Source organism: Mobula birostris, chromosome 8, assembly GCF_030028105.1.
Source record: "Mobula birostris isolate sMobBir1 chromosome 8, sMobBir1.hap1, whole genome shotgun sequence".
NCBI classification, from domain to species: domain Eukaryota; kingdom Metazoa; phylum Chordata; class Chondrichthyes; order Myliobatiformes; family Myliobatidae; genus Mobula; species Mobula birostris.
In genome coordinates, this window is record NC_092377.1 from 65,459,878 (window position 1) to 65,479,093 (window position 19,216).

At 39.1% G+C, this 19,216-nt stretch overlaps 1 protein-coding gene across 4 annotated transcripts in view; it reads left to right on the plus strand.

The window, feature by feature from the left end:
* tiam2a (TIAM Rac1 associated GEF 2a) overlaps nt 1-19,216 on the plus strand; it is a 232,047-nt gene that overhangs the window by 133,049 nt on the left and 79,782 nt on the right. For 3 of the 4 annotated variants that reach the window (XR_011886842.1, XR_011886843.1, XR_011886844.1), the window contains exons 16-21: nt 4,321-4,445; nt 4,540-4,575; nt 5,629-5,779; nt 7,751-7,816; nt 8,056-8,295; nt 10,163-11,365. Coding sequence is in view for 1 of the 4 variants with exons in the window: in XM_072265338.1 (XP_072121439.1) it covers nt 4,321-4,445; nt 4,540-4,575; nt 5,629-5,779; nt 7,751-7,816; nt 8,056-8,295; nt 10,163-11,178 (1,634 nt within the window). In the remaining 3 variants the exon portion in view is untranslated. Of the gene's footprint in view, nt 1-4,320; nt 4,446-4,539; nt 4,576-5,628; nt 5,780-7,750; nt 7,817-8,055; nt 8,296-10,162; nt 11,891-19,216 lie in introns of those variants that run through there. The other variant, XM_072265338.1, reaches the window with a different exon arrangement.

A 19,216-nucleotide genomic window follows, 5' to 3' on the forward strand; every position in this document is an offset into this window, starting at 1 on the left:
GAGTTGCAGGCTTGACTGTCAATAATAAGTACATTTTAATTCTGGAATGATCAAGAAGCCAGAATTAGAGGACCATAGACATGTAAATTTATCAAATTAGTAGGGCCACAGGAGATTAAAGAAACATGAAGAGTTAAGACCATTTGCAAAACTGAAAACGAAGAAGCTTTTGAAATTGAGGTTCATAATATAAGCCTGATCTGTCTCCACCACAAGAGAGAGAAAGCCATAAGAACCAGCAGGAATAGGCCATTCAGCCCCTTGATCCTGCTCTGGCATTCAGTAAAATGATGACTAATCTCATTTACTGCTGTGCCAGTATACATTGACTCCTCAAATATCCAAACTATCAGCCTTGGTATCCATCAATGACTGAGCCTCCACACTACTTCAGAGTAGAGAAGTAAAGATTTGTTATCTTTTCAGAAGAAATACTTCATATCAGTCCTGAATAATGTGTCCCTTATTTCTGAGACTGACCACAAATTTTAATTTCATCATTTGGGAAAACAGGCTCACTGTGTCTACCATTTTGAGTTCTTAAGCATTTTTCTTTAAGCAATGCCACCTGTCATACTAAACTCAGAATCGGGTTCAATATCACTGGCATATGTCATCAAATTTGTTGCTTAACTGTACTTCTATAGACAGTCATGCTGACAACTCTTAAAGCATTAAACATTGCAAAACATAATACATTATAAATTACAATAAGAAATATATTCAAATTTAAATGAAATAACTAGTGTAAAAAGAGAGCAAAAAGAAATAAACTTAGTGATATAGTGTACATGAGTTCATTGTTCATTCAGAAATCTGATGGAGGATAAGAAGCTGTTTTAAAACATTGAGTGGGTGTCATCAGGCTCCCTCCTTGATGGTAGCAATGAGCAGAGCTATGTCCTTGGTGGTGAGGGTCCTTAACGATGGAGCTGAATGAGTTTGTAACTTTCTACAGTTTTTTCCAATCTTGTGGCTCCTCCATACCCGATGGTTTTGTAACCAGTTAAATGTTCTCCGCAGTACATCTGTAGAAATTTGCGCATGTCTTTGACATACCAAATCTTCTCAAATTCCTAATAAAATATAGGCGCTGTCATGTCTTTTTTATAATTGCATCAATACGTTGGATCCAGGGTGAATCTTCAGAGATGTTGAAACCCAGGAACTTGAAATTGCTCACTCTTTCTGCTGCTGATTCCTTGATGAGCTCTGGTGTGTGTTCCCTCAACTTCCCCTTACTGAAGTTTGCAATCAGTTCCTTCGCCTTACTGATGTTGATCTATCACACTGCTGTACACCTCCTTGTCACCATCTGAAATTCTGCCAACAATAGTTGTATCATTGGCAAATTTATAGATGGCATTTGAATTGTTCCTAGCCATATGGTTGTGGATGCAGAGAGAGTAGAGCAGTGAGCTCAGCATGCATCCTTAAAAGTCTGCCAGTGTTGATTATCAGTTCAGAGAAGATGTTATTTTAATTCACACTTACTGTGATCTTCCAATGAGGAAGTCAGGGATCCAGTTGTAGAGGGAAATACAGAGGCCTAAAATTATTGATTAATATTGAGAGTATTGTACTGTTGAACACTGAGCTGCAGTCAGTACAGCAGTGTGACGTAGGTATTACTATTGACCAGCTGATCCAAGGACAAGTGGAGAGCCAGTGAGATTGCAGCCATTATAGACCTATTACAGTGGTCTAGGTCCTTGCAGAGGCAGGAATTGATACTAGCCTCAAAACAGTTAAAAGATTAAAAATCACAGTAGATGTGAGTTCCACTAGATGATGGTCATTGAGGCTGCTCATTCTGCTTTTCTTGCACACTGGTATGATTGTCCCCTTTTTAAAGCAAGTGGGAACTTCGGACTGCAGCTTTGAGAGATTGACGATGTCCTTGAACACTCACGTCAGTTGGTTGACACAGGTTTTCAGTGTTCTAATGAATAGAGGCCTAGCTTACTCAAATCTCTCTTTATGTGAAACATCTGTGATTGTTGGAACAACTGTTGTCAGTCTCTGGTATACTCCCTTTAAATACGTGTATTTTTTCATTTGAGGGGCAGTGGGGAGATAAGACTAAAATTGTACACAGTATTTCAGGTGTGGACTCACTTGGGTCCTATGGTGTACAGGTGAAATTTGGCAGAATCAGGTGTGGAAAGTTTTTGTTACACTGCATATTTCAAATGAGATTATCCATTATTTTAATCATGTTTTAAAAAAAATTGCTCCATTGTCTGAAATGTTTTGTAAAATTACATGGTCTCCTTGGTGTGTTGTTCCATTTGAGGAAATTGTACTCTTATCAAGTGCAGCAAAATTCTTTTAAGCTCATGAAGTTTTCTGATGTAAAACATGAGACAGTATTCCTGTAGCTATCTCCCAGTTGCCATTTTGAAGCTAGGACAGTTTTTTTTTAATATTTTCCAAACATAGGAACAAAACCTTATCCATAAAGAATGAAAACAGAAAATGCTGGATGATCAGGCTACATTTGTGGAGAATAAGCAGTTACTGTGTCAGGTTGTCACCATCATCTCTGCCCTCAATCGTATTTCTTCCATTTCACGCATGCCTGCTCTTACCCTATCCTTCCACCACCCTACCAGAGATAGGGTTCCTTTCCTCTTGTCCTCACCTACCACCCCACCACCAGGCACATCTTTCCCTCCTCCCCACTATCTTTCTGCTATCCACAGGGATCACCCCCTATGCGACTCCCTTGTCCATTCATCCCTCCCCATTGATTTCCCACCTAGCACTTATTCTTGCAAGTGGAACAAATGCTACACCTGCCCCTACACCACCTCCCTCACTATCATCCAGGGCCTTAAATAGTCCTTCCAGCTGAGGCGACATTTCACCTGTCAGTCTGTTGAGGTCATTTACTGTGTTTGGTGCTCCTGGTGTGGCATCCTGTACATCATTGAGACCTGATGTAGATTGGGAGACCACTTCGCTGAGCATCTACAGTCCCTCTGCTAGAACAAGCGGGAACTCCCAGTGGCCACCCAATTTAATTCCACTTCCCATTCCTATTCCAATACATCCATCTGTGGCCTCCTCCACTATTGTAATGAGGACACACTTAGCTTGGAGGAACAACACCTTACAATACCTTATATTCCATTTGGGTAGCCTCCAACCTGATGACATGAACATTGATTTCTCAAACTTCCAGTAATGCCCCTCCCCGTCTCCATTTCTCATCTCTTTTTTTCCTTCTCTCACCTCACCTCACCAATCATCTTCCCAGCTCTTTACTTCATCCCTCCCCCTCCAGGTTTCACCTATCACCTGGTGATCCTCTCTCCCCTTCCCCCACCATTTAAATCTACTACTCAGCCTTCTTCCTCCAGGTCTGCGGAAGAGTTTCAGCCCAAAATGTCGACTGTACATTTTTCCATAGATACTGCCTGGCCTGCTGAGTTCCTCCAGTATTTTGTGTGTGTTGCTCGGATTTCCAGCACCTGCAGATTTTCTCTTCTTTGTCAACTTGAAATGTTAAGTTTATTTCTTTCACTGGAGGTGCTGTTTGATTTTTCAGAGCATCTACAACATTGCACTAATTTAGATTTCTAGCAACTACAAGATTTTGGGGTTTTTTTTTGCTTTTACATAAAACTTCAAAAAATCTGAGTTATCATTGCATTAAAGTAAAAGTACATTTCGCCATCAAAGCCTTGCTGGTTTAATATGCAAATTAGCAATTCTTGAAAAAAATGCAAAATTGTGTCTGGCTTGCTTTTTGAAGTCAAAGTCTGTCTTTATATTCTGTGCTACTTGTTTTTTAAGTTCTACTGTTGAGAGCCCAATTCCTCAAATATAATATTAAGGCAGCTCTCCTTTTTTTTCTACCCTTCCATTTCACCTTTATTTCCTTGATGGCAAATCTAGTCTACAGTAAATATTCCTATTCCTATTCCTCCTCAGCTGAGGCTTGACTGCTGAAAAATGTTAACATAATTTACCTATAATTCACTGACACTTCACTTCCAAGAATATCCACCTTAAGGAAGTTTTTGCTTCTCCAACATGATTTCCATTTGTCCTTTGTTCACCGTTGCTAGTTATTTCTTGGTCTTCATTCAATCACAAATCTTCCTTAAAGCCTTGCTCTCTTTTTTTTTTCCTATCCAAACATTTAGTATGTTCTATTTCAAATGTTTGACAATTGTCATGAAAGGTCATTCATCTGAAATCTTAACCCTTGTTTTCTATCTCCACAAATACTATTCAGTTTATAAAATCTTGTCTTTACAGCATGACATTCTATAACTTAATTAACAATAACATTCTGATATTCTATTTCAGAGTGGGAATCTAGGAGTTCTGAGCCTGTAAAGGAGAATGTGTCCCAACCTGTAACTACTGATAACACTCAACCAACTTCAGAGGGAGAGACATTCACTCAACCTGTCACTATACTGCCTGTTCAAGTAATAGCATTATTTAATTTTAAGAAGTTACCCTTACAATGTGTAGTCTTATCAGTCCTTCAGTTAAAAAAATTTTTTTTGTTCCCCTTTGTAGCCGAAGCAAATGGATGATATAAAGTTTATTCCACAAGTAAGTGAAACTTCATACTTTCACTGGTCCTTCAAAATTATGTTAATTTCTCCTGTTACTTGTGTAAATGATTACCTTATGTACAATTTCCAACCATCATGATAGTTTCTTTCATTTTAAGAATTTAAGTAATTAGCTTATTCTGTATGTCACCAAGTTTCCACGGATCTGAGAGAATCAGGTTACTGATAGTGGATATTCTGAGAGATTTTGATCGAAGTACTGTCTTAATATGAGCTCTGGTTGCATTGGGCTATCTAATATATTGTCTTTTGGATGGGAATCTGCTCCAAGATTCATCTGTAATCTATTACAGGAAGAGAAAAAAAAACTTAGATTTATATTTGACCTTTCCTGATCCTTGTATGGCCCGTGGCAATTTTAAGTTGATGTATTTTCTGATTTGAGTTGTAATCCAAAAAAACTAAGCAAATCCTATCCTGAAAGTAATATGTGATGACAGACAAATATTCTGTACTTTAGCAATTGGTCAGGCTACCATTCTGAATACCTTGATTATGTTGGAAGTAGTGTCATGGATCTCTTTTTAATTTTTGATGCAAAAGATGGCATCTTCTTGTTTCTCTATATGGTCTTTAGTATTAAAATACAGTGCTTGTAAAAAATCCACGGCATTCAGGATGACCATTTTTTTCCTGCTTTAGACTATGAAAGTGTTTCGAAAGAAATTAAATTTGAGAATCTAAATTCAGCCTTTGTGTATAAGGTCAGAGGGTAAAACATGAATATTAATTAAATGTATATTGCCTCAACTCAATGTATTCACCTATAACATGATTACTTAATAAACTTATCACTATTATTTAAGATCTTAGAGCCCATGTTTGCCACAAGTAAAAACACAGTCTTGTGTATTTAGTACCTTCATCATATATGGAAATATAAAGGGAAAATAAGGAACCAAAGTTGATATATTCAATCGATTTTGCAGTTTGCCATGCTTACACAGTCTTCAAGGATGTGAATTTTGAGTGTCTTGAGTTGGCCAGACATGGATAATTCTTTATACAATAAATTGTAATTGATTTTCAGATGCCAGTGACTCCTACAGTTTCAGCAATTAGTATGGTACAGCCACCTGCGTTTCCTGTGTCAATGTCCATACCTCCACCAGGCTTCAACCCAGCTATTCCACCACCTCCATTCTTAAGGCATACTTTCAATCCTTCACAGCCTCCTCCAGGTACTGACTAAGCTCTTTTTACTCTTTTACAGATTTGAGTCCCTGAATTAAACTTGTTGAGATTAAATTCTAATCTATTTTGCTTTTGCTTTCTCGGCATTTATATTTTCAAGTTTATTGAAGATTGTCAATTTACACTCATGATTGAGGTTAACAGTTAACACCTTATGAAAGGGGGGGGAGTATCCACATTATGATGCTGATTCTAGGTATTAGTCCAACTGTGAACGCTGCTTCATTAATAAATGTTTAGTATTGTTTTAAACCTCTTCCACTTTGTGTTCAATGACTTTTTGATCGTCTTTAATAATCAAAGTAGCACTTATAGCTACTTCATATAAAATTTTTAAAAATTAAGAGTCTAATTTGCTACGTAATTTTGATCGTGTTAATATTTAACCTTTTTAGACTATTTAATGCCTTTGATACAAAGCTTTGGTGTGGTTTGGTAGCAGAATCATAGCATTGCATGAATTTATGTAGTTTTTCTGTATTTCACTGGAACTTACAAAATATTTTTAATATTTTGATTGTATACAATTTCAAAAAAAATGTTAGTTGTCAATCTTGTAAAAGGAAATCAGGTGTATAATCACAGTGGGGGGTATGTGAACTGCTTCGACCAACAGATGAATGAATGAGAACTTATTTATTTGGCTGATCATTGAAAGATAAATAATAGAACAAAAGAGTAAGCATGTCTTCAGGTTACAAGAGAGTTCTGTTGCTGAGAGTTGTTTGATGCTTTCCATGATACATTAATAAAATTGTTGAGGGCCAAAGAGGACATGCCAGATTTCCTTAGCCTCCTATGGAAGTAGAGGCATTAGTGAGTTTTCTTGGCTGTAGCGTCTATATGATTGGATCAGAACAGGCCATTGGTGATGTTCACTCCTAGGAACTTAACCCTCGCAACCTCTGTACTTCTGATGTAGACAGGTGATATTGTGATATCATCTGCGAGATTGTGAATGGAGTTAGAACAGAACCTGACCATGAGACGAGTGTACACGGAATAAAATTGAGGGCTGAGGGTGCAACTTCAGGGTTGGAAATAATTGTGCTGGAGGTGTTGCTGTCTATCTTTACCAATTGTAATCTATTGGTCAAGAAGTTAAGGATCCAGTTGCAAAGGAAGGTGTTGAATTCAGATTTAGGATTTTGGAGATGAGTTTTCTTGGAATATCCCAGCATTTTCCAATCTATGGCATTTCTGGGGTTTACTGTGAGGGAATTTTATATTCCCACAAAATAGCAGTTTCCATGTGCTAAGGTGCCACTTACAGTACAAAAAATCTTCTAAAATAGAGGTATTTAACTATGTTTGGAAATTGGCAGTGATGGTGATTTAAAAATTGCAATCATAAGGTTCTCTATGTGTAGATGTATGTATTTTAGAAGATTTTAAATGGATGTGAAATGGAGAATATTATGTCCTTAAAATGCTTGTCTCCCCTTCCAAAGTATAAAGTCATTTGCAAGTGTTTCGTACTTAGATTTTGCCCATCATCAAAGAATATCTATTCAAAACTAACACAATCGGAATTTGTTACTGCTATTTGGTTAATATTTTTAATAAATCATGCCCTTTAATGCACATTATTATTTTTAGGGTTTTACTTTAATTTAGTTACATTAATATGGTTGAGCACTTTTGATTTAATTTAAAAAGATAGACTTGCAGTTATTCCACTTGCTATCAGGACAGTGCAAGTGCTGCACTATTAGTTCCTACCTAAAGTGTTTTAGTGACAATGGTTGGATAGACAGAAAATAAGGGGTAATTTCTCTCTTTTTCATAATTGCCATGTTTTTTATATCAACCTGAAAGCAGGTGGGCCTCTGACCCACTGGTCCCTTTGTTATATAACTGTTTTGTTAATTTAGATTTTTATACTCATTTGAAATGGGACTTGCTCTGAAGACAATATAAATCATAACATGCAAAACTCTCTTTAATCTTGCATGCAGGTTATTTACCACCTCCCCCTGTTCCACCTCCAGTTGTTGGACCTTCCATTCCTCCAGTACAGACCCGTGAGTATAATTAAGTTTAAAGCTAAGGTTGCTCTTTGTATTACCATTTTAATGACTTATAATGCTCAGTTGGATAATGCTGACTAAAAATAAATCTGAAAGACAAAGTAGATTTGGATTGTGATTGATTGCAGTTTTATTTGTTAAAAACAAAATACGTTGGAGCTGAATGCATTCTCATGGAGCTAAATTTTTAATTCAAAATTTTGGTGAATAACTGCAAAACAATTATTCTTCAGCTCTAGTTTGTCCGCCTCTCTCAAACACTCAAGAGAGTGCAAAGGATTCCTCGTTTGGAAGTCTCCTTTCACAAATAGGCCACAGCAGTCTCCCAACTCCTAATATCCCACCAGGGAGTTTGTTTAATCCAGTTGGTGCACAGCCTCTCTCGACTGGTCCAAGTAGATCAAAGGATCTGGCAGCATCACGTACAGGCAACCAGACATCACCAGTTGCTACAACATCTACATCTGTACCAGGTATGTAAATTCAGTTGGAACGTTTATGGAATCAGGCTGAAGAGCCTGTTTCCATACAGAATAGAAAAGGTCCTTCCATGCTGACCATGGTTCCTATCTAGGCTCATCCCATTTGCCTGCATATGCACGTACAAATATATTTTAAACTTGTAATTAAACACACTTCTACCACTTCCTCTGTCAACTTGTTCCATGTGCCCATCGCCCTCTGTGTAGGGGAACAAGCTAGCTCCTCAGATTCATTCTAAATATTTCCTTTTTTCACCTTAAACCTTCACCATCTAATTTTAGAACCCTGCCCTCACCTTGGGGAAAGTTTGTATCTTCTGATTTTATGAAACTTTTTAAGGTCAGTTCTTAGCTTTCTTCACTCCAGGGAAAACAGTCCCAGCCTATTGGATCTCAAAAGCTTTCCAGTTCAGGCATCAGTCCACTAAGACATGTTGGCTATCCCCAATCAGCCCCTGCCTTTCCAAATATACAACAGTGTTATACAATATTAATAAAAACAAAACACTTGGCCAGTGTGGCAGCATTTGTTGAAAGAGAAACTAGTTAATGTTTCAGGTCCGCAGCCCTTCCTTAGAAAGAGGGTAATGAGGGTGAAGGGTTTATGAGTTAAAAGCAGATCTGGGGGGTGAAATAAGGCATTAGACAAATGATGATATGGAGATTGAGACATCAGGTGATAAGGAACATGACATCTAACCTTTTTAAAGAGACAAAGTGAGAAAGGGGCATAACCATGGAAAATGATGAGAGCAGTTTACCAGAAGTTGGAGAATTCAGAGTTGCAAAGTGCCTAGACAGAGGATAAAATGGTTGGGCCTCACTATAGAAGTGGAGGAAGCAACAGACAAGGAAGCTCATAATCATGGACTGACCGCAAGTTCTCCGTCAAGTGATCACCAATCTAGATCTGGTTTAACCAGAGTATAGACCACATTGCGAGCATGGAATGCAGTAATAGACAAAATTGAATAAAATGCAAGAGAATCACTGCTTCATCTGGAATGATAGTTTTGTTTCCTGCATAGTGGGAGTGGAGATGAATTGGACAAGTTTGCATCTCCTCCAGTTGCACGGGATTTTCCAAAGGGCAGGGAGTGATGGATTTCCAACACTTATCCATTCATCTTTTCCCATCATTTACTGACCTAAACAATCTTTCTGGTGAGGTAGTGATGCACTTGAACTTCATACAGTGTTCGCTGTGTTTAGTTTCCTTTACGTTAGAAAAAACAATTGCAGATTGGGTGATTACTTTGTGAGGAACCTGCGTTCAGTTCATGTGGGTGCTCCTGAGTTTCTTGTTACTTATTTCTTGTGATAATAAGGCCTAACATTATCTGGAAGGATAATGCATCTTTCAACCTTCCACAATTCTCCAGCTTTGGCTAAACTGCTTTCTTGTTGCTGCCCATTATCGTCCTTGTTCTTGATAATAATTCGTTATGAACTGATCTGTCTTAGACTTTATTTCTCTTTCCACCCATCTGTCTGGCTTTAAACTGCTCACCCACCACCACCACCTTCTCAGAACCCCTCCCCAAGTTCTGAGGAGCATTGACTGTTTTCTCCTTCCACAGATGCAGACTGGCTGATCCTTTTTCTAGCATATCTGGTTTTGTTTCAGATTCTAGCATCTGCAGTTTTATTTGTTTCCCATTTTCATGCAACATGGCTAGTTAGTGATATTTCTGGAGGCAAGTTGAATTGGTATTAATAGATTTGTGAAGGGAATGCTTTGTCATTTTAAATGTTGGTTATAGTAAATGGGGGATATTCAGTTTGGTAACTGTAATAATGGAATGTGATTGTGTACACTTGACTGCATATTATTTACTGCAAATTCTTACTGTTGCAGGAGCTCAAAGTGCTGTATCAAGTGGGTCTGTTCTGGGTATGCAGCCTTCAACACCCGCACCAGGACCACCAACTTTTCCTCCGCCAAGTATGGCTGGATCAAGGCTACCTGGAGTGCTCCCTTTGGACGTACGCCCTGGAATGATGCCACCCTCACCAGGGCAACGATTTCCATTGCTGATACCACCTCAGCCAAACATGCCCCCTTCAGTATCAATTGATGGTCCTCTTCAGTCAGGAACCAGAGCTCCTTTTCCACCAGGAAATTCTTTCAATAGGCTTGAAGGTACATTCACAAGATCCGGAGTCCCTAACGTTGAGAGCAGCAGAAATTCAAGCCATGGTACAGGAGAAGAAAGACGTAATGTTGGAAATGATAATGCTTTTCAGCGAGACAACATACAACAGGAAGGTGACCGAGATTATCGGTTCCCACCCGTTGATAATAGAGACAATCTTGGCAGACGTGATCAGTTCGGTTTTGGTCCCGACCAAAGATGGGGCTCAAGAGATTTTGATGAACGAGAGCGCCGTGGTGTGCCCTTTGGTGGGCCTAAAAATTTTCATGATGATCATGAAAGGTTTGGCGGAAGAAATTTCAGATTTGATGGCAGAAGTGGCCCAATGTGGAGCCGAGGTTTTGATCAAGAAACACACAGAGATTTTGATGATCGCAGCAGGCCTTGGGAACGTCAGAGAGATCGTGATGACCGTGATTTTGGCTTTCGCCGAGATGTAAATGGCAGCCGTTTTGGGAGAGATAGAGAGCAAGATCATTGGGTTCCTCCACGGCATAGGTTTGACTATTATCAAGGGACCACTGATAGTGAAAAATCTGATGATAGGCCCCGTGTAAATGGTGATTTCTCAGAAACAGACAGCCAGCCGCCAAACAAGGAGCTTGCAAACAACAACCCAGAAGTATCTGTGAGTCTTGCATCTTCATCAGATGAAAGCGAGAAGGATGAATTAGAAAATCAACCTGTAACAGAAAACACTGATACTGAGGGGACATAATGCCATACACTATGACAATTTGTATAGGTGGTCATCTCTGCAGTGGATAAAATGCTTGACTGGATCTTGAGAAAAGTCACTGTTGTCTGCAAGACAGAATTTAATCCGATGTACATCTTTCACTCTAATAACTGAAGTTAATGTGTACAACTGACCTGTACAGACTGTTGTTCTTTAGTTGAACACGGTAGGTAATGACATTTTTTTTTCACGCTTAGAAGCCAGAACTCCCACATTTCTTCTAATTTGAGAAAGATTATAATAGCTTGCCAAAAAAAATTTTAAATTGACCTTCCTATGGAAGAAAGGTAAACTTGTAGCTGTTACAGCTGGGATGGACTATCGGTGGTTACAGTAATACTTGAAAAATAGGGCATAATCAGCATTTTTCCATCCTCTGAAGCTGCTACAATATTTAAATTTAATGTTTTGATGAAAATGAGTTTTTGTTTTAGATTTTATCCTGTTGACAGCAAGCGCCTAGCCCATTCACAGTGAGCAGTGCAGTACTGAGGTGTAGAAAAAATTGTAATACTTTCTGTTTGTAAAAAAAGACATTTTAAAATCCTCTTATAGTCTGGTCTCTGTTAATCCCCAAAATAAATGTTTGTGATTTGTCCCTCGTACTGCAGTAAGTAATGGCTGGAAAAAAAATCATTTGAATGTTGGGTGCATTCTGTTTTTAGATGCTAATAAAACGTTTGTTTGATAATGTTGTGATCTTCAGTTTATCTGTTTTCTTTGATAAAGGAAGTTGCCATCAAAAGCTGCATACAATATTTAATGTGGCATCTGGAGATGCAGTAAAAATACATAATTAGGAATGGTGTCAGGAGTACAAAGCAATTTTGTATTGTAGGAGTCATGAATCGTTAGAATTTCCTTTCTTTTGCCAATCCTATTTTTCTTCCATGTATCTTCTAAGAACATGGGATTTGCTGGCCCTTAGATTAATCCATTGTCTCTGCCACACCATGGTTATCCATCAGATGGATATCATTTCTTTGAAGAGGTACTAGCTTTAATAAAACCCTCCATGAGACATGAGCAGAATTTAGGCCATTTGGCCTATCAGGTCTGTTCCACCATCAAGTGGTTCATTTGCAGGTATACGACAACTCTGTCAAAATGAGCTTGAATTGTTGAATCTGATTTTTTTTTGTTTTTTAAGATACTTAGTCATGTTTAGAAGAGGATGGTAAAATACATTGGCTAGTTATGACCAACATGTTTCAGAGTTGATTGTAAAAAGTAAAATGTTTTTAATGAGTATGTTCTGAGAAAGCTGATGCCAGTATGATAGAACAGCAGCAAGAGTCTTCGAGAATTAGTCAAATCCTCTTCCAACTCAGTTGTCATAGTTTTTTAATACGTTAAACAGTAATGGTTGATGACATACCCTCACAATTTGGATGCTTTTATAAAATGGCATTTTTTTATATCTGAATCAGCTTCATGCGCAAATCACTCAAGATTTTAAAGGAGCTCATGCAGATTAAAAGCTAGCTCATTGATGCATGTTAATACCACAAGTCAAATTTACCCTATGTAGCATAAATAGGTGATCTGTGATTATTTATGTGAGTATTTTTGTTGGAAGCCAGAGCTTTCTGTTCTAACAATGTATTTAATTCGTAAAAAAATAGATTGGCAAATTGTCAGTTTTCTTTGTAAATATTTCCAGAGTTGTTATTTCCAATTAATTGGTTAGTATTTGAAGATTTAATTTTGTTGCCAGTCATTTAGTATCTTTTCGTATTTACTGTTCTTTTCTAATAATTAAACACTATTGTTAAGTGGTTATTTTTATATTTCAAAGAAGGTTAAGAATAGCATCCCCTGTCTACGGTTTGACCAGACATAAATACATGTAGAGTTAAGCTTTTGCTTAAATGTATTTGGAGAGTGCTTAATGAGCCTTTTTATTGTGCTTAACAAAAGTAATAAAATAACTGTTAACCAAAGCAATTTAAATTTTCACGTGTTATCAAAGAATTGCTTTGGATAGCATGCTAGAGCACATAGAGTGGTAAGGCCTTCACACTGAGGAGAAAGTTAACTAACAACTGAATCGAGAACGATATTTTAAGGTGTATGGGAGCACAGCATCCTATCAATTTAGGACCAAGTAATTTAGGCTAGTGTCTTGATCTCACCAAATGCAATTCATTATTTACAGCATTAAAAAAAAATTCAGAACTATATACATTTGCTCAATATTGATGAGCAAATGTATGTTATGAATGCAGGGAAGGCAATTATTACAATATGTGGTTGAAAAGAAATTAAAGATAACATATTAGAAAATGAAGTAATAACAGAAAACAATAGAACTGCACTGATCCTACCCAGATTTGAAGAGATTTTTATTTTGCTACCATTCTAACATCTTCAATTTTACGTTTTTGTCATAACCCTGCATTATAATCTGTTATCCTTCCCAGGATTTTCTGATTATGATGCATGCCTTCAAAGTTATGAAATAAGCAACTGATATGATGGTGTTGGATATTTTGAATAGATCGATTCTGCAATCAGGGAAACGGGAAAAGACAGTAAAATAATTAGAGAGCATTAGCTGTGCTTTATTTAATGGAGTAATTATTGTTTATGTTCTTGTGCATTTATAATTTGGACTATATGTACTTAAACAGCAGCAAGATTACCAGAAATACCCATGATATACAGGCAGTGCTTTTGCTACTTAAATAATGATTGCAAGATGTGTCGTGTACCAGAGAGTAATTTCTCTAAATCATTGATAGCCCTTGTAATATGACTGATGCCACATATATATTGTAATTTTAATAATCCAGTAGGGTAAACAATTCAGGGTTTAAGATTTTGCAGTAAAATGTTATTGCAAATCTCTTATATTGCATATTTTTCCTAGAACTAAGTCCTTAATAAGATTAATTCGTGGCAGCTGCTCACTTGCACCTATTAATTTATAGGAAGTAGTTTGTTGCAAGCATAAAAATCAGCACCCAAATCAAATACAGTGGATTGTGGTTAATTGGGACTAGTATATTTTGGCCCAATTAAGTGGCTGCCCCAATTAGCAGAAGTTTCATAGGAATAGTTAAAAGGTATAAAAATACAAAATACCATTTACTTGAGTGACAAATTATGTATATAAATGGAGTACAGAGCAAATTAGAACATTACTAATACTACTTCAGTACTATAAAACTGTATTTTAGTTCCTAATAGTTACTAACAGAGGAATTCATCTGCCATATTATTTTGATTGAGTGTTGAACAAGATCAGCACAGACACCAAGTGCAGATAATAAACTGCCTTCAGACAATGATATAGGAGATTGCATTCTCCAAATCTTCGTTTTCGTTGTAACATTCAAGATGATTGCCGATACCTTCAAATACTTTGTAATTCCTAAATTGTTGTACTAATGAAATCATTTCAGTTTTACTCCTGGCTATTTCCGGCAGCTCTGAGCCTGAATGCTTGAAAAAGCGGTGAGCAAAATAGTTCCAAATTATCTTACCGCTTATTTCTTGCCAAAAATCACTTTTTTCAACACTTAACACACACAATGACGTTATTTAAAAACTAATTGCTGTAAGCAAGACATAGTGTTTAACAGCCACATGACTAATGCTAGTTAGGAACTGGTGACAGTCAGTTAATTAAGTGACAATGTCCCAAATAAACAGTTGTCTCAATTAACAGATGGCCCAATTAACCAGAATCCACTGTACTTAAAACGGGATAACTTATCTATCCATCTGTTTCCTTTAACATCCAGCTGATCATAGATTTCTAATATTTGAAAGTTCCTGTTCTTCCATAGTTGAATCTTTAATATCCAAATTGTTTCTGAAATTTAAATGGGTTTTTATTAAATAAAACAGTCAGATAACATAGAGAACAATAAAAATCCAGAGTTGTTCGTGATGAATTATGTAAGTAATGTTTTTCTCCCAAAACAATTCAGACTTTCATTGTTGAGCATATCAGTCTAACGAACTGCCAGAATTCCATCTGCTAATTATTCCAAGCAACTGCTGTTGGGCCATTTTACTTTCATCAAGAATAAAGAGGATGGAGAGGGAAATGGTTTTGTAAACTATATTTGGAATTTTGTTTTTGCTTGTAAACTGGAACTGTTTTGCAGTTAAACAAGTTAAATTATGCTGTTAATTAAAGCGTGTAATTAGGGCCTTTTTATAATTGATTAAAATTTCCACTCTGAAGAATGAAGTTCTGTTAGGGAATGAGACAGGGCAGTGTGTACAGGCAAACACTTCTGATCTAGTGATCATAATGTTTCAAGAGAATTAATAGTGAAGGTTAGGTTTGGCCCTTAGATTGAGATTGAGGGCCTCAGTCAGTCAGAGTTGACCATGGATATGGCGTCCTACCTGTCTAGATATGCAAGCCTGAGCAGTACGATACAAAGAGCAAGCTCCCCCTCTCCATGCATCTGATGAACCAAAAGGAACAGCAGAGACCAATACAGTTAGGTACCAGCAACGTTGCAGAAGTTGCCAGTAAACATTGAACTCACTGTACGACTGCCTTAGGGACTCCAGCTCCAGATTTTTCCCTCATGGTTTACTCCTGAAGCCTTCCCTATGAGCGGGTATAGCTGCAAGGCAGTGGAGGTTTGAGATCGGAGTTTTCCTTACCCTAGGTGAGCTGCCAACCACAGCTGATGAGCCCTATCTGCCCAGAGCAACTGGTTTTAAGGCGCCAGTAAGCCATCTTTTTCCCCGTCCTGTCAGTGGAAACTGGGCTTCGCAGCTAAGCCACATGTGAAGGCCAGGGGCTGGACTTGGTTGTCAGAGGCTATTTGAGGCGCAAGCCATTGGGAGCATTTAATGGGTATTTGGAGCTTGGTCCCATTACTATCCCCAGTTTAACAACCTTAAGGAACCAAGGATTGATATTATTAATCTGAGATTAGAAAGGCCAATTTTGCTGCAAGTGCCCAAGGAGCTTCCAGTGTAAGTTGCGGATGCTGGTTCAATTGCAATATTTGGGAGAATTTTGTCTAAATACGTGGAGGACTGTGATCCAGGTGCGGGTTGATGGACTAGGCAGAATAACAATCAGCACAACTAAATGAGCCAAAGGGCCTATTTCTGTGTTGTAATGTTCTATGACTCTGATTCAGAGGAATTTGGGGGAAAATCTGATTAGGAGGGTGATTTTAGTGATGTTAAGTCACTAAATTAACAGCAGATAGAGAGGGGATTATGAGGGAAGGTGATAAGAGAACAAGGATTTATCTAGAACATCTGAGCCTGGTTTGGGATTCTGTTAAGAGGACTGGATGGTCTTGTAAACTCAGCAGGCCAGGCAGCGTCTCTAGTACAGTCGACGTTTCGGGCCAAGATCCCCTCCCCCTCCCACTTTCAAATCTCTTACTAGCTCTTCTTTCAGTTCTGACGAAGGGTCTCAGCCCAAAACGTCGACTGTACCTCTTCCTAGAGATGCTGCCTGGCCTGCTGCATTCACCAGCAACTTCGATGTGTGTTGTTAAATTTCCAGCATCTGCAGAATTCCTCTTGTTTGGGTCTTGTTAACTACTTTGTTGTGTTACTCATTAAGTACTTTGCAAATGGTGTAAATGTTGGGAGAAAGATCTGCTTGGTATTTGGAATGGACATCATATAGAGTGTATACTGTTCCCATACCAATCTTCTTCATAGAGTCATAGAAAAGTACAGCATAGAAACAGACCCTTTGGACCAACAGGTCTGTGCCGAAACATTTAAACTGCCTACTTCCATCAACCTGCATAGGGACCATAGCCACACACACAAAATGCTGGAGGATCTCAGCAGGCCAGGCAACTGTGGAAGTGAGTACAGTTGACGTTTCAGGCTGAGTCCCTTCAACAGGATAGTCAAAGGCAGTATTATGGGTAACAGAGATCCTGGAGAATCAGAAAGGTGGAGATCAAACACAAACTGCTAGAGGAACTCAGTAGGCTAAGCAACATTTATGGTGAGGAATGAACAATTGTCATTTCAGGCAGACTCCACAATAGGACTGGATTTCTGCTGAAGGGTCTCGGCCCAAAACGCCGACTGTACTCTTTTCCATAGATGCTGCCTGGATGGCTTGCTGAGTAACTCCAGCATGTTGTGTGTATTACTTGGATTTCCGGCATCTGCAAGTTTTCTCTTGTTTGTGACAGGAACCGTAGCCCTCCATACCACTACCATCCATGTACCTATCCAAACTTCTCTTAAACATTGAAACGTTGGCAGCTCGCTCCATACTATCACAACCCTCTGAGTGAAGAAGTTTCCCCTCATGTTCCCCTTAAACTTTTTACCTTTCACCCTTAACCCATGACCTCTAGTTGTAGTCCCACCCAACCTCAGTGGAAAAAGCCAGTTTGCATTTACCTTTGATAATTTTGCATACCACTATTAAATCTCCTCTCAGTCTTTGACATTACAAGGATTAAAGTTCTAACCTGTTCAATCTTTCAACCTTATTTACATCTTTCCTGTAGGTAGATGACCAAAACTGCACACAATACTCCAAATTAGGACTCAATAATGTCTTTAAAAACTTCATAACATCCTATGTCCTGCATAAAGGTCAATGTGCCAAAAGCTTTCTTTATGACCCTATCAACCTGTGTCACCACTTTCAATGAATTGTGGACCTGTATTCTCAGATACCTTCGTATTACAGCACTCCTCAGTGCCCTACCGTCACTGTGTAAGGCCTACCCTGATTGGTCCTACTAAAGTGCAGCATCTCACACTCGTCTGCATGAAATTCCATCTGCATTTTTCCTGCTGGTCCAGATCCTGCTGCAAGCCATGATAGTCTTCCTCACTGTCCAGTGCACCCCCAGTTCCATAGTGGAAGGTAATATCCTCAGTAAAAACAAGAGATTTTGCAAATGCTGGAAATCTAGTCCTGATACAGGGTCGCAGACAACAGGAATTCTGCGGATGCTAGAAATTCAAGCAAAAACTCTGCTCTCAAATGCATCTCCCCCATTTTGCGCACATCTGCTCTCACTCCATCCTCCCGCCACCCCATTAGGAATAGGGTTCCCCTGGTCCTCACCTACCACCCCACCAGCCTCCGGGTCCAACATATTATTCTCCGTAACTTCCGCCACCTCCAACAGCACATCTTTCCCTCCCCCCCGGCTTTCTGCAGGCATCGCTCCCTACGCGACTCCTGGCACTTATCCTTGTAAGCGGAACAAGTGCTACACATGCCCTTACACTTCCTCCCTTACCACCATTCAGGGCCCCAGACAGTCCTTCCAGGTGAGGCGACACTTCACCTGTGAGTCGGCTGGGGTGATATACTGCGTCCGGTGCTCCTGATGTGGCCTTCTATATATCGGCGAGACCTGACGCAGACTGGAAGACCTCTTTGCTGAACACCTATGCTCTGTCCGCCAGAGAAAGCAGGATCTCCCAGTGGCTACACATTTTAATTCCACATCCCATTCCCATTCTGACATGTCTATCCATGGCCTCCTCTACTGTAAAGATGAAGCCACACTCAGGCTGGAGGAACAACACCTTATATTCTGTCTGGGTAGCCTCCAACCTGATGGCATGAACATTGACTTCTCTAACTTCCACTTATGCCCCAGCTCCCCTCGTACCCCATCCGGTATTCATTTTTATACACGCATTCTTTCTGTCACTCTCCTTTTTCTCCCTCTGTCCCTCTGACTATACCCCTTGCCCATCCTCTGGGTCCGCCCTCCCTTTCTCCCTGGGCCTCCTGTACCATGATCCTCTCGTATCCCCTTTGCCAATCACCTGTCCAGTTCTTGGCTCCATCCCTCCCCCTCCTGTCTTCTCCTATCATTTTGGATCTCCCCCTCCCCCTCCCACTTTCAAATCTCTTACTAACTGTTCCTTCAGTTAGTCCTGACGAAGGGTCTCGGCCTGAAACGTCGACTGTACCTCTTCCTAGAGATGCTGCCTGGCCTGCTGCGTTCACCAGCAACTTTGATGTGTGTTGCCTGATATAGGGTCTCTGCCCGAAATGTAGATTGCTCATTCCTCTCCACAAATG